This window comes from Zootoca vivipara, chromosome Z2, assembly GCF_965207765.1.
Source record: "Zootoca vivipara chromosome Z2, rZooViv2.hap1.1, whole genome shotgun sequence".
NCBI classification, from domain to species: Eukaryota; Metazoa; Chordata; class Lepidosauria; order Squamata; family Lacertidae; genus Zootoca; species Zootoca vivipara.
Genome location: NC_142585.1, coordinates 20786512 through 20802529, shown reverse-complemented (window position 1 = coordinate 20802529; position 16018 = coordinate 20786512). Strand labels below are relative to the sequence as shown.

At 42.1% G+C, this 16018-nt stretch overlaps 1 protein-coding gene across 4 annotated transcripts in view; it reads right to left on the bottom strand.

Moving 5' to 3' along the window:
* Positions 1–8434: 8434 nt before the first annotated feature.
* Positions 8435–16018, bottom strand: part of CHM (CHM Rab escort protein) — a 71702-nt gene continuing 64118 nt past the window's right edge. For all 4 annotated transcript variants that reach the window (XM_060270452.2, XM_088664599.1, XM_088664598.1 and 1 more), the window contains 2 exons: positions 14384–14553; positions 8435–11214 (listed from right to left, as the gene is read on the bottom strand). In XM_060270452.2, coding sequence (XP_060126435.1) covers positions 11023–11214; positions 14384–14553 — 362 coding nt within the window. In that variant the 3' untranslated portion in view covers positions 8435–11022. The remainder of the gene's footprint in view (positions 11215–14383; positions 14554–16018) is intronic.

Genomic DNA, 16018 nt, shown 5'->3' with positions numbered 1-16018 from the left:
TTCCCAGCCCAGAGAACATTTCAGTAATACCACACTTTAAAGGAATGAGTGCATTGCCTACATTGCTTGGGGGGGGGGGGGCAGATACTTCTCTGAACAGAAGGTTGCATTGTCACATAAAATATTGAAATTATGGAATGAAAACTGAAATGTGCGTAAGAAGGGTTGAGCAAGAGAAGGTTGGAATGTGAAGGTTTGTTTGCGAGAGAACCATGAGAAAAGGACAAAGCAGCATGTAAGCAAGAAGAAGATAAGGATGAAGGACGAAGGCCATTGCTATGTCAGAAGGTAATTAAGCTACGCCACATGCTGTAGCTGGGCAGAAGAGCTGTTGTTTGGGAATGCTTAAACTATAAGCATCCTGTGTCTTTTATATGGGGTGGCCGTTTCCTCTAAAGGCAGGTCAAGAGGTGTCCATTGCAATGCTAAGGAAACCTCTGGAGTCCTGATTTTATTAGCTGTCCAGGCTGAAGCCACAGAGCACTGAGTATTGAATGTACATCTCATATCTTAGGTGGATCTACATCAGGACTTCACTTAGGCATTTTGCTTGTGAAAATATAATGCCTCATTAAAGAGGTATTAACTCCCGCAACCATTATAATGGATTTTGCAAGATCAGAACAAGTCTTGCTAGGGGCTTTCTATCCCTGTCTTCAAGCATTTCACTGCCAAGGAAAACTGTGTGTTAGATAGAGTGGCCACTTATGCAATGCATCATGGGGCGGAAAGAAGACAAAAGAGGGCACAAATTTGCATATAATTTGGATGTGCTAAATAATTTGTATGGATACAAATTTAGAAATAATTACTGCAATTTAAATAAATACCTGAAGGAGCATCTCTTTCTCCATTGTTCAGTCTGGATGCTGAGGTTCAGATGTGAGGACCTTCTGTCGGTTCCCTCATTGAGAGAAGTGAACTTACAGGGAACCAGGTAGAGGGCCTTTGTGGTAGTTGTGCCCTTCCATTAGATGTCAAGGAGATAAACAATTATGCAACCTTCTGTAGACAACTGAAGGCAGCCCTGCATCGGGAAGCTTTTAACATTTGATATATTGTGTGTTCTGCTGGAAGCTGCCCAGAGGGGCTGGAGCAACCCTGCAGCAGGGTACAAGTAACAAATTATTATTATTATTATTATTATTATTATTATTATTATTAATCCAAGACTCTCAGCCAAAATTAACACTTCTTCAAAATTGAGGGAGTGGCACGTGCCATCTTAATGAGAATAGTAATGGGCTTTCCATAGGCTCAACCCTGCTGGCCAATCTCTACCAACCTTTGAAATTTCACTACATAAGGGACACACCAACATGCTACCCATGTTGCCCATGTGCCTATGGAAGTCTTCCCTGGTGCCAACAATGTCTCCCCTCTTTCCCATGCTAAACTTAGGCTTGCAGTCAATATAATCATAGAATCATAGAGTTGGAAGAGACCACAAGGAAACACTATTTGTGCTGTGTGGTTCTAGAGTGCATGGAATGTCCTCCTCAACAGTTTCTCCAGCTTGTAAATGTGCTTAAAAAAAAGGTCGTTTCTGACCTACTTCTATATCCTTAGGAATATAATCCGATACCTCTATCTCTATGAATGAAAGCTAAGTTTCCTAAGAGGCTTAAGTTCGTCCCATATCCCCAACTCCATGTTTGTACACTGCATGATGGAATTGCAGAAGAGATACATCCTGTCTGTTGGAGCATTCAGAAAACCAGTCACCATGAGCAGAGAGATCAGACAGAGTTTGGGGGAATATCCCTTCTATAAGCACTTTCAGGCACAACTTTTCGGAGTTTGCTCAAGTACGCACAGCTGGGTTTGGTAATGCATTGTGCATACATCTCATCTTTTTCTTGCCAATGTATGCAACTGGCATGGAATTTATTGTCTGTGAGAGTTATGACAAGAGAAGCATTTTCTATTAAAGTCTCCTTTGATCAGACCTCCCATGCAGCCAACAGCAGCAGCTTCTCCTTGATGAGTCACTGTCAACTTTCTAAATCTCAAGTGCTATGAAGATTTACAACATTCCTGTATGGATTCCCATCCACATTCTGATAAGCAGCAACTGCCAGCCTGTAAATAAAGATAATGGTGGAATTGCTAACAAGCTGTGCTCCCACCTAGTGCTTTATTGATAGATCTGACTCCAGACTCCCATCATTCCAGAGGCTGACAATAGTTTTTGAGGGACAGCCTAGAATGTGTCTGGGAAATGGCTGTAGTGAAATGAGGTGCTCTTGCAAGTCCAAATGAGCATAAGATAAGAACACAGGCAACAATACGATTCTCAGAGTAGTTTAACAATCTAGGCCTCTTCCCAGGGAACTCTGGGAATTGTAGGTCTGTGATGGGAATAGGGACCTCTTAACAACTCTCAGCACCCTTAACAAACTACAGTCCCCAGGATTCTTTGGGGGAAGCTGTGACTGTGGAATAATAAAGGTATAGTGGAATAATTAAGGTAAAAAAGTGGAATAATAAAGGTATAGTGTGGGTGTGGCTTTAAAGCAAGTATAAAAACAAAAATAAAACAGGGAACCAAAATTCCTATTCTCATATACAGTATGTATAAAATGGCAGATCCCATTGTGAGAATATTTTGGCCTGATCCAGAAGAACTCTTCCTATTTTCTTTTGACATTCCCAGCCTTACCTAGAGAGGTCAGGGATCAAACCTGGGGCTTTCTAAACATAAAGCATAAGCTTAGTTTGATAGACAGCCCTTTGCAAGGTAAATAAGGGTAAGTCCTTGCAGAGCCCTCTCTGCCCCCTGTCCAGTGCTGAGCCACCAATTCCACCAATTCCTCTCTTCTGTATTTGACACTGGGGAGGGGTCATGCTTCCCCCAATTTTTTCCTCCCACAGGAAGATAAGGAGATACATTTTTCTACTTCTTCAGCAATTATTTGTTCTTCATTGTGAACTAAGAACCTGATAATAAGAGAAAAACCAGCATTGGTCATCTTCAGGGAAAGAAAATTTCATTGTGATTCCCAGACAGTTTCCGAATCAACCCACCCACAGCCACGTGGATTTCTTTCAGGGGTCAAGTCTGTCATTGACACAAGGAGAATTTACACATGCAAGTCCCATTAGCATTAATGGGAGTTACCTACATAAATCCCCCCTTGCAATAATAGGAGGAAAAGGTCCAGTTAGTCTTCAGGCATTCAAGTTCTAATGATTACCTGTCAAATGGCCCAAAGCACAATCATTTGAGGAGGCTGGTGGGGTGGGGGGAAGAGAGAGACAAGAGCAAATGTAGCCATTTGCTGGCTAAGAAGGCTTCCAAGAGATAGAGGATCAATTACAGGCAGCAGAAGAATGATAACAGCATCCAAGTCTGGATTTAAACTGACAAAACTTGACTGATTCAACAGTCATAAAACAATTACAAACCTCGAATTCACCAGTGCCAGGGACTGGCTGGATGACGAGGAATGCTGGGAGGCACCAGCTGGTGAACCTGCAAGGGCAACCCCAGAGGAGGAAGATTCAGAGCCAGGGAGTTGGTGATGGGACACTGAGGAGAGATCAGAGGCAGAAGATTGGGAGAAGGGGCTGGATGCTGTAAGGGGCTACAGGGTTTAGTGAGAAGGGAAGAACCTGTGACAGGGAGCAGTTCAGACGCTGAGGATGAAGCAGAGGGGGGTGGGTCAAGAGACTGTAGAACAATCCTGGGAGCCCCCCCCCCCGGTCTCCTAGAACTTGCAGAGTAATGAGAAGAGCAGAACAGAGGCCAGAGGTGCACAGCCACAGTCTGAGACTGCTTGGGAAACATTTGGGAGAGGAGGAGCCTTAGAAAGGGTAACTGGCAACTTGGCAACTGCTCCAAGACCCACGGGGAAGTGTTGCTCAGTTGTATGCTGTTTCCTTGAATAAACAGCTAACTTCACTGACAACGGAGGCCTGCTTCTTTCGTGCTGGCCTGCATCTGATTGCAGCCCTGAAAACCAGCCTGTAATATAGGATTCACTTTTAGACTGCAATACCCTCCCAGAGGGCAGACATCAGAACCTTTTGCAGCCTAAGGACCACATTTCCTTTTCAGTCACCTCCAGGGGGCCATATGCCAGCTTATGTACTGGATTCTACACTCATTCACACACCCCTCTCTGTCCTCCATCCATTCAAACAAGAGGTGTTCTCAGATTTTGAGGACTCATTCCAGCTAAGTGAAAACACCCAGGATGCAACGGAAAGTCAGTGAGGGCTGTGGCCCGGGGAGATTTCTGGGGGCCAGGCAGAACTGAAGGGCTCCATTCAGGCCCCTGGCCTGAGGGACCCCATGTCTGCTTTACACACCTCCGTGGGAGTAACTCTCAAGAAGGATGCACACTATTCATGTAGCCCTGTTCAGGTGAACGCATATGAGCATAAGCTGGGGACAGGATGTGCATGTTTTTCAGACCTTCTTTAGCCTGATAGTGTGAGAGAGCTTCTTAAATGTGTTAGCAAAACTCTATGGTGCTGGATTCCCAACGATGGGAAGGGAATCACCTTCACATTGAAAGGTCTGAAATGGACTCGGTATGGGTGGGTATGCTGAGGCTTGGGAATTTGTGTGCCCCTGTCATCCTCTCCACAGTTTAAGCCTGCATGTCTGAATAGGGTTTGTGGTTAATTGCACAAGCCCTAGAGCTGAAACACTGGGTGATATTCAACTGAGTTTTAAACACAGACCCACTGAAATTAATGAACATGATTAAGTTAATTTCAATGGATCTATTCTGGGTATATAGTTGAATGCCACCTGTTTAGTTTGAAATTAATCCATTGTTTTGAACTATTTAAAAAAGTTACAGGTAGGTAGCCGTGTTGGTTTGACATAGTCGAAACAAAATTAAAAAATTCCTTCCAGCAGCACCTTAAAGACCAACTAAGTTTTTTATTTTGGTATGAGCTTTCGTGTGCATGCACACTTCATCAGATACTTAGTTGGTCTTTAAGGTGCTGCTGGAAGGAATTTTTTAAATTTTGTTTAAAAAAGTGTTCCTGATTAAATCAGATAGGAGACCCCCCAAAAACTGAAACCAATTTCATTGCCTTAATGTTTTTTAACAGGCCATTTCAGCTAAGGCTGTGCACTCCATACATTTAAAGCACCCCCTACCAAATCCAAGGGATGGTAAATTTCTAAGGAATTGCAGCTTTGTTATAAGTAAACTGCAGTTCTTCTTCTTGTTGTTGTTATTTGGCGGGATGGTGGTGCTTTAAATATATGATGTGTACACATCTTAATAATTTGGAAAGACCAATTTGGAATAATTTGGAAAGATCTGAACAGACATGTCTGGACTTCTTTAACTTAGTTCCAGCTATAGTAAGTCCAGCTCTCCCCTGCCTTCTTCTGCTTAAAAACAAAACAAAACATTGGGGAAGGAGAGTTTGTGTGTCCCATCTTCAGCTGTGATTCTAATCCACTAGACCAATAGTGCAATGATCAATAGTCCAATAATCACAAGTTTTATTTTATATGTGTTACCTCTTTTTTTAAAGGAATAATTCAAACCTGAGGTATCACTTCCAAATGGGATAAAAAGGCGTGAATATTGAATGAGCTCCAAGGTGCTTGAAGGATAACACAGCCACTCATTTAAAAATTCAATTAACCTTATCTTTCTCAAACTTGATTAATAATCCTACAGATAAATCATCACTTTTTTATAAAAAAAAGCTGTATTATCTTTTGAATATACTCTGTAACTAACAAGCCTAATAGTGCAATCCTATGCTATCTACTCAGAAGTCCCATTGGGTGCAGTGGAATTTACTCTCAAGTAAGTGAATGTAGGATTGCAGCCTTATTTTATTCCACCTACCCAGGGCAAGTCTACTCTTCTTTTGCAATGCTTAATTTACGAAATTCAGAGCGAGTGTTTCAACACATTATTCCTGGGGAAATGAAAGCGCAGCCGATATTGCATAGCAAACCATTGGGTACTCAACTACCCCAGCAAACTCATTCAAAATGCACATCTGCCATGTGAACAAGTCATGAAAATAGTTTGTACACATCCAGTGTAGTGTAAAATCAAAGCCTGAGAACATCTGCAGTCTTTAATTTGCTCTGAAAGGCAAAAGCTGAGCATTTAAACGGTTTAAAACGAAAAAAAGACATCGCAGCGACTAGAACAAGCAAAACATTTTTTCCCTGCATGCGTTCTTCTTTTTACTATGCATCTCATTTCTGGTTAGAGAGCCATGACATTCTTGATGCAAATCAGTCAGGGATAGATGAGCAACTTGGGAATAGGGAAGACCAAAGCTGCCTTATGCCTGAGTCAGACCATCAGTCTATCTGCCTCAGTGCTGCCTACATTGTCAGGGTCTCTCCAGAGTTTCAGTTGGGGAAAACTTCCAATACTAGCAGATGCTGGAGACTGAACTTCTGCATGGAACTTCTGCATGGAAAGCAGATGCTCTACTACTGAGCTACGGCCCTTCCTCTGAAGGGAGAGGGGCAGGGACCCCCTTAAACATAGAGAGGGAGGAGGAAGGAGGGTTCTGAGGTTTGCTTTCTGCCTAATTTGTTTTGACACACCATCAAAAGTTGGGGGAGGCAATGTCTTTTACCTGGTTCTGGGCTCCCAAGTGGGAAATTTGTGTGAGAGACCTGCTTCCATGTCAACCTTTTGGGGCCTGGTGGCCCAGTGCTCCCCCTCCCGGGGGTACTCAAGGGTACACAGTACTGACACCTTTTCTTTTCTAGAAGAAAAGCACTGTGGGGGCCCATCTGCAAACCAGATAAATTGTTGTGCCCCACCACCACCAATTACAACACTGCAGCCCATTCTATCAGCTACAGTAGAATGCTTCTTTCAAGCCTAATTTAGCGGGGGGGGGGCATGTGAGTGCTGGGAAAGGCCTCTGTGAGTGCAGATGGATGCCACGCTGATAAGCCCTGGCTCCAAGGCTTCCATGATTAGCCCCTTGTTTCTGATACTATGTTTTATTGCAATGGGAATAGCTGTTCTAACCCCCCGATCTGCGCTGTGGGGTGGAGTGTTAGCTCGTGGCAGACTTGGGTATGTGAGTGAGCTGGGCTAGAAGCAGGCAGAAGCCAGGGAGTGAGAGCTGTGCTTGATTTCTGCTCGAATCCAAGGATGTGGCTATAGAAGCAAGACCAAACCTGCTGGTATCTCCCTGAGTTCCAACAGGCCCTTTGTGCCCCACCTGTATCATGTTAAAGGAAAACCTGTTAGATTAGACCAATGGTCCAGCTTCCATCACGTTGGCTGAGGCTGGGGGTAGTTGGCATCCAACAAAATCAGGACTACTGATTCCTCTCCTCTGATCAGGCTGAGTAATCAGATTCACACTGGACAGGATTGCGGAAGTGATCTTCTCTGGACCTCTGCATCTACAAAGCTGGATGCAACTCCCATCTTCCCTGCTGAATAGCTCTCACCATTAAGGAAATTTCTCTTAATGGTTAGTTAATATGATTCCTCACCATTTCACCCATTATAATTAGTCTGCTCCATCTTCTGCATGACAGGTCTTCAGCTATTTGAAGACAGCTGTCACATCTCCCATGAATGTTCTCTTCTCCAGCCTAAAACATATCTAGCATCCTGCTTCTCACAGTGTCCAATTGGATGGGTTAGGGTTAGGGTTAGGGCATAGCTGCCAAGTTATCCCTTTTTTAAAGGGATTTTCCCTTATGCTGAATAGGCTTCCTCGTGAGAAAAGGGAAAACTTGGCAGCTATGGGTTAGGGTTAGGAAGATTGAAGGCTGCTATCTTTTCAGTGGTAGTGGTAGCTTTTGTCAGCTGTGTATGTAGAAAGTGTCCCTGAAAACTGGGGAGTGGGAAAATCTTTGTGAAGTTTATAAGCGTGGGGACCAACCTTAATAACTTTGGATTGTACCGAACTAAGTTCTACTCAGACCAGTTAGTCACGTCAATTAACTTCAACAGGTCTGCTCTTTGTAGGGGTTACACAGGATACAACCCATTACGATGTAACCTGGGACCATTCTTCCTTTTACTTGCTACCCCCCCCCCCAATTTTTTAACACCTTTCTCCACCCTGCATCTGTGCAGCTTCCCTGGCCATACCTGGAGTCTCAGTAGAAGAATGCAATGATCTAGCTTTCTCTCAAGGCAATCCAAGAAGGGCAGATGGACAGGGAGTCTGTGGAGATAGCAGAGTGTGAGAGGCCTTTTTTAAAAGGAAAAAGTATAAAAGAAAAGCCTCCATGGTCATATTTAGTTAAGCACCAACTTTCTGCCACCCCCTGAAAAATTCAACAAAATTATCTGCCTCCCACCAAAAAAAAAGCAAGAAGATGGCTGCTGTTTTTGTAGATGGCAAAGAGTTCCATGAAACAATTCGAACAGAACATCTACACAAAACAGTAACAAAATAAAGTGACACACCATTTTGCATTAATATTCACAACCATAATGAAACATGGAAACACGCTTGCAAGCAAACCTTTAATTTCTTATACTAAAGTTCATTTCCAAATTTTTAAAAAAGAAATTTTCAGTAGGAACTTCATTCTTGAAAGCTCTTGGGAGCAGGCCCTCATTTTGGCTCCCGTTTTGATTTGTAAACATTCAAATATAATTGGGCTACATTCATGCTTTCTGATTTATGCATAGGAACAGCAATGGCAAAGGAAAAATAGGCAGACTCTCTCTCTTACCCAGCATAAATAACAGCTTAATTGTAAACACCACAAGAACTACGTAGCGACTGAAATGAATTTGAGCCACTGTTTTTGTACAGAAAGGCTGTGTGCCAGTGATAGTTGGATCTTGCTTTACTGTGCTGAACGTAATTGTTATGTTTATGGAATAAACTTACTTTTGCGGCACAAAGCAATCACATAGGCTCAAGCACTGAAGGGCTGTATCACGGACCAATGACCTAGCTATCTCCCACCCAAACTGCATATTGATCATGAGGGGCATTTGTGGCCTTTATTAAGGAGCTGAATTTAAAAACGTCAGTGCAGTGAGCTACACAGTAGCTGAAATGCTACCTGGGCTTTACGCAACACAATTTAAGCTCTGCTACCTGAGTTTGTCTACCACAGCCTGTCTCTTCTTACAAATATTAACTGTGAATACAGTAGTACCTCGAGTTACAAACGCTTCAGGTTCCAACTCCACTAACCCATAAATAGTACCTCAGGTTAAGAACCTTGCTTCAGGATGAGAACAGAAATCGTGCTCCGGGGGCACGGCGGCAGCAGGAGCTCCCATTGGCTAAAGTGGTGCTTCAGGTTAAGAACAGTTTCAGGTTAAGAACAGACCTCCGGAACGAATTAAGTTCTTCTCCAGAGGTACCACTGTATATCTGTTGCTTCATCCTGGGTTTTCTGGGTGACCTTATGCAAGTTACTTGTTTCTAGCCTCAGGCTCTCATCTGTAAAATGGGAATAGCAAGATAGCACCACTGGAAAGACCAACAAGAACGTAAAACATTTTTGCATAATCTAAGTGCTGTGTAAATGGTTACTAATTATGACTTATTAGTTGGCTTTTTAGATTCAACAGCACAGAATCACCTCTTGTCCTTTTCTCCTGTATAGTCTTATTGGATTCTTAGACAGATTGTCTTATATATTTACAAAGGCCAGTTTCCAACTGTCTCTCAAGGATGAGGAACATGTGGCCTCCTGGATGCTGTTCCGGCTACCACTTTCATCACCTCAGTTGATTGGCCATGCTTGCTTGTACTGATGAGAGTTGGGAGCCCAACAATACGTTGTGTGACAGGTTTCCCATTCCCACTCTAGCATACCCAAGAAAGAATATTAGCGGCTAGGGGGTCTTTCAGAGGACACTTGCAAAAACAAGCCCCACTTCACTTTTCAACTCAATACTTTTGGCTCAGTACTTTTGAGCAGCAACTTGTGCTGTTGTTGGGGGAAAACAAATAGATGGTAAGAAATATAGCTCAGTTCTTGAAAGTGATCCAGTGAGCAGGCGTCCAAGTGCTTCCAAACAACCATTTCCAAGAAATCTATTAAAAGATCTATTTATTTTGCATTTCTACTGAGTATATGACAGAAAAGCTTCAAAACTACTTCTGTGATATTCTGCACAGCCAGTCAAACAAACAAACAAACAAACCAGACAGACAGACAGACAGACAAACAAACAAACAAACAAAAAGAAAACACTTGAATCTTTTCCTTTTGGTGAGCTACTGCTAGATCACCAACAACTGAATGTTCAGTGTTTAGTGCAGATGTAGCAAAGTTCACTTTCCTCTAGACTTCAGGCTCCAGCTTCACCAGCCCCAACCAACATGGCTAATGGTCAGGGATGGTGGGAACTATAGTCTTGCAACAACTGAAGGGAACCACAGCGGTTACTCCTGGCCTAGCACCTACTAGTCTACCCCAAGAGCTGTTTCCAGTTAATGGAATTATTCCCCACACTTCCTGTAGAGCAAACTGAGTTCCATATGTTGTGCTGCTGCTGACTTTGGCAAACTGCAATTCTGTGGAATGAGGGAATGCTTTATTTACAAACTGATAAAACTGTATTTCCAGGAAAAATGAGTCAATAATGGAGTTATGTTTCAGGAGATGGCTTTGGACAAGACTCTCCTGTTCCAACTCAAATCAAGCTATTAAGCAACTCTGTAAAATCCCGCTAGGATTGCTGGGGTTACATTTTTTTAAAGAAAAATTTAAAACAATGTTTATTTACATTTTAAAATACAAACATATAGGCCTACGAACAAACCAAAAACACAAATCATGAAGTACAAATACAAACATACCTACCAAAAAAAGAAAAAAGAAAACACAACCCTTTAAATTTGACTTCCAATCATTTGCATATTGTTTCCCTTAATCATTATACATAACTTGCTATTCCTCAAATAAAAATTGAAAATAAAAATAATATATATCCCCTTGTGTATCTCAATTGCTGGGGTTACATTTTGTGTATGACAAACTGGTTGGTTGGTTGCACTTTGGACTGGGTCAAGCTTCCCCAGACACCATGGTGAAATGAGTTCAGTCTTGGCCTTGCCATCCATTCACTCTTCAGAGGGTCTTTCATTCTCTTCAGTGCTTTTCTCAGGCAAAGTCTCTGGATTGGCCTCAGATGGATTACCAAACCCAGGATCCTCTGGCTGAGTCCCATCTCCATCGTAGATGATATCTTCTGGATTTGGGGGTGGTGGGCAGAATTCCTCACTGGGAAACATCTCTTGAAAAATGGCCTCGGCCTATTTGGAAGGAAGCAAACATTTAGTTAACCTGGTTTGCTGGTTGAGATTACAAACCAATCCACATGCATACTGTGGTGTGTCCACAAGCAACAAAACCACATTTCACATCTGCCTCGTCACATGCTTGTTCATAATACTGCTGCTAAGAGATACCCAAGTACTTATTCGTTCATACTCAGGTCCCCCTAAGAAACAGAAAAATGAGAAAATATTTGCATGCACACACTTGGACTTTACTCAGATCCCTTGGAAAAGCTGTAGAATTCATTTGAGCCTGAAAAAGCACACAGAGCTAAAAGAGGAAGTGGAAAAGTGTGTCACTCTTCCAACTTCCTCCTTCCACTCTATGCATTTTTCAAGGTAGCAAAAAGGTTGCCACCCTTACCATCTCAAGACCAAGGAGGGCAGAGAGTTGGGACTCAAAGGCTTCGTAAGTGCCAGGGGAAAGATGACAAAGGCATCATTTCACCTACCACCGAGTTAAAGATTTTTATATATATATATATATATATATATATATATATATATATATATATATATAATTATGGGCACAATGCTGTCAGGGTTGAACACTTCTAAGTCCCACTGATTTCAAATGAAAGCGAGCTAAGTGAGCAGCATATATTTTTACATTCTGATATCCAGATAGGACTACATAGAAACATTTTCAGCCATTTCTGTCCGAGTAAGCATGCAAGGATAACATGCACAACTTCTTAAGCTCACAAGGCTATAGCAACTATTAATTTTTAAATGACTCAGGCCAAGTGAGAATATATGCAAGAAATTTTAAGCAGCTGCAGTTCCCCTCCCTATGGCCATCATCAATGGGCTTTTTAACAGAACAGCTGACACAGCCTGAATGCTCACATCTGATCTGTATATTCAAAGGCTAATAGTAGCCTTAATTTTGTTTTACAAGGCAATAATCTGACTGGTAAGAGGATAAAAGATGAAGATCAAAGACTTATATTGGAAGCAGAAGGCTTCTGTGATAATTTTAATAAATTCCTCCTTCATTTTTTTTATAAAAAAGATAACTGTTGGAGATTTATTTATTTCTAGAACTGGGTGAACTCTAGCAAAATCTTCTTAGATTAATTTTTTTTTGGGGGGGGGGGAACGCCCAACCTTCCTCCCTGCTCCCAAACGACCAAGAAAAGTTATTTTTTTTTGGGGGGGGGAGGAATTTGAAGGCTTGGAGAAATCACCTCTACCCACCTGTCTTCCTACAACACACTGTCTCCATCATAATGGAACTAGGGTGGAAGAAAGGAAACGGCACAGACAAGGAGAGAGGAGACTGTCTATTCTACATATCCTTCTCTTCTGCTGTCTACCTTTGCTCCATTTCTTCCCTCCTCCCATCCCCAATTCCTCAAACCCATATAAGCCAGCAGAAGAGGGTGGGGGAAAATGATTGTGCATATAAAAAGGGCCGAGGGAACCATCCCATTGTCGGGGTAGGTCATTTCCCAGTTCACATTAAGAAGCTATAATTACGGTAAATGTCCCTTGGTATCTGAAGAAGTGTGGATGAACACGAAAGCTCATACCTATGACAAACTTAGTTAGTCTCTAAGGTGCTACTGGAATGATTTTTTTTTAAAAAAAATATTTTGTTTTGTCCCTGGGTATGGAAGTGAGAGCTGCCCATAGACAATCAATTGATATATGCAAGAGACACACAGCCCCCTCCAAACCCAATAGAGAAGACTCCTCACTCTCTGTAACTCAGCTTTTACTGTGTGAAGCATTTAGCTAACAGCTAATAGAAATTCCAAAGCAAATGCAGTTTAATGTTTCCATATGGCAGGCTGGAAGGGCCTGGAGCTGAGAGAGCGTGGCTTAAGACAGCCCCATGGTGTATTTAACACTGAGTACTGCAGGTGAGACTTGTTCATAACAATCCTGAATGGTTTATAACAATCCTAAAGTGTTCCCTATTTCTCCTGTCCCCATTTAGCAGGTCGGGCTGTGAGAACAGCAAGCAACAACCTTGCAGTGTAGTTCGCTGTTATATGAGCAGCAAGTGGGAGAGGGAGAGAGTAGCTTAAGGCAGCGCTGCAATACAATACAATACACCCTGCACACTGTAAGTCAAAGGAGGGGCTGAGACTGGTTTAGAGTCTCTTGTTCTTTAAGTTTTTATTTATGCTTTTCAAATTTATGCATTTCATTAGTTTTACAATCAATTTAACATTTCAAAGTTTGACTTCCTTCCACCTCTTTCTTTGGTTCCTGAAACTTAATTTTTTAATATCTTCTGCATATCCAAATTCATTTAATTTGCTCATTAAATTATCTACTTTAAATGCATATTCTTATGAAACTGCAGGTTATTACAATAATCCTGCTAATGTTTTTATCCGTTTGCAATGTATCTGTAAATATTCAATAAACCATTTCCACTCTTTTATTAAAGGTTTGTTATCTTGATTTCTTATTCTTCCAATAAATTTCACTAGATTGGTCTAGAGCAGTGGTCCCAACCTTTTTTTTGCCATGCCCCACCTGAGCATCTCTAAAATCCTGATGCTGCCACCCCATGACGTATAATTCTTATTATTCAAAAAGTGAACTCCTATTCACATGGAGGAAGCCTAAAAGGCCATTCACTGTTAATAACTCATTCTCGAATTTCCTCCCCTTAAAAATCAAATTGCCCCCCCCATGGGGTGTGTGCCCCATGTTGAGAACCACGGGTCAAGAGTCTCAGTCAATCCCCCTGCCTCTCTCAGGCTGCAGCAAAAGGCAGTTTACTGCTCTCAGACCTCCTCCCACACCAAGTCCAGCACTCAATTGCATGCAGTAGCCTTGTGCTCCACTGGTACTTGCAACAGACATTAGTCAGAGTTCTAAAAGTAAATAGGACTCCTGTCTTTGATGCTAGCTTGATCTTTTTTCAGCCCCCTGAGTCACATCTAACTTACTTTAATTTTAATTACCGTAACAGGATTTATATGTGGTTTAATCTTCCATAACCTCTAAGTGGTCTACATGCACACCATGGACAAGTTGCAACATTTTGTTGCAGAAACCCCACTCTATTGCCTCTATTTCTTGACTGGCCCACAAAACAAAATAGGTATTACAACCCTGAAGTGTACCATCACCCTGAAAGTTCCTCAGTCAAAAGCTGAAAAACATAGGACACCTCCCTTACCTGTTTGACAGCACAGTCATTTCCCAATGCGTTGTCTGGCCCAGAACAAACATAGATGTTGGGAGGCAAATTGGCATAGGATGTCCTGTCTACACCAGATGAGTCTCTCATGTTGAAATATACCGACCAGAGAATCTGAGGCTTTTGCCCTTCTCCTGCGCCTTCACTTTCTGGAACAACGGGGGGAAGACTTTACTCACCGGAATTAAAACGCAGCAAGACTGGTACAGTACAGCAAAATGGGCACTGAGATCAACTAAGGAGGACGAGCCCACTCCTTAAGCACTCCAGTATGGGTTTTAGGGCTCAAAATGGAACCAAGACGACACAGGCTGTTCTATATAGCAAGCCACAGACTAGCACGCCTTCAAAACAATGGAGGATACCCACCTCTACTGCCTCAGGAAGCAGTGGCTGACCTCATACACAGGATCTTACTTAGGTGGTATCTTTCCCACACTTTTCAGGGGCCCTGTACAGATGTGTGCATATATAATTCTGTAGCAATGAGGGTGGTATGTTGGACTGAGAAGATCTGGCTTCAAATCCACACTTAGGCATGAAGCTCACTAGGCAACTTGCGGCCAGTCGCTATGGCCCCAAATGCACATCATACTAAACCACAGGTTATAACAAACCATAGTTTAACATGAACAAGCAGTGTGCTGGTACACCCTGCTCAAAATTTCCTGTGGCACATCTCCCCTGCTCTGCCATGTCACAGACAACACAAGCACATCTTTATCATCTGAACTTGGGCTCTTCGTTTCATTTCCCACACACAGAGACCATGAGCAGTCAACCAGGATTTGTTATTGGCTTTCTGTTTGGGAATATTAAGTCTTGCTGCTCTACATTTTAATTATGTATACAAGAAGCAGTAGCCAACCCTGAGGCTTTTAAGGCAGGGAAGAGGGGGAAACACACACCCCTGAAATAAAATTTAAAACAAATGATATGCTCACATTGCTTAAAAAGAGAGAAGCCTTTCATAATGGATAAGAACAGAGGTTTGAAGGTATTTTTAAAAGGCAACACAGGGCAACTAATCTCTCTCAATTTCTTTCTTTCTTTCTTTCTTTCTTTCTCTCTCTCTCTCTCTCTCTCTCTCTCTCTCTCTCTCTCTCTCTCTCTCTCTCTGTGTGTGCGTGTGTGGCATGTGTGGCATGTGTGTTTAAACAGATGTATAATGATTGTTCTCAAGGAGAGAGCAGTTTACTTTTTCCAATCTATTTGGAAAGGATAGTCAACCAGCAAAAAGATGTGGGGCCTGATGCAGTGCATTCTTTAAAAAATATTATTAAAAGTTCCTAGTACTCTTTAAAAAAAGAAGTTACTTCTTCCTCATTTAGGCAAGAAAATGAATAGAGTCCTCTTCTTCAGGTGACTTTGCTTCTCTGACCTGCCATGGCCCAGTGCTCACTTTATCTGGTGATTCATTTTCAATAACTCCAACAGTATTTGTTCTGACATTTTAATTAAAATATGACCACTACCTCATCTTGATGATAAAAAGGCCTATGTGTCAGTGAAAACTAGCTTCTCAGTGCCTCAGTGCACCTGAGGACCCTCCTGATCACAGAGTTCCTCCAAAAGAATTTCAGGCAGCTTCTAAACAATACATCACTTCAAAAC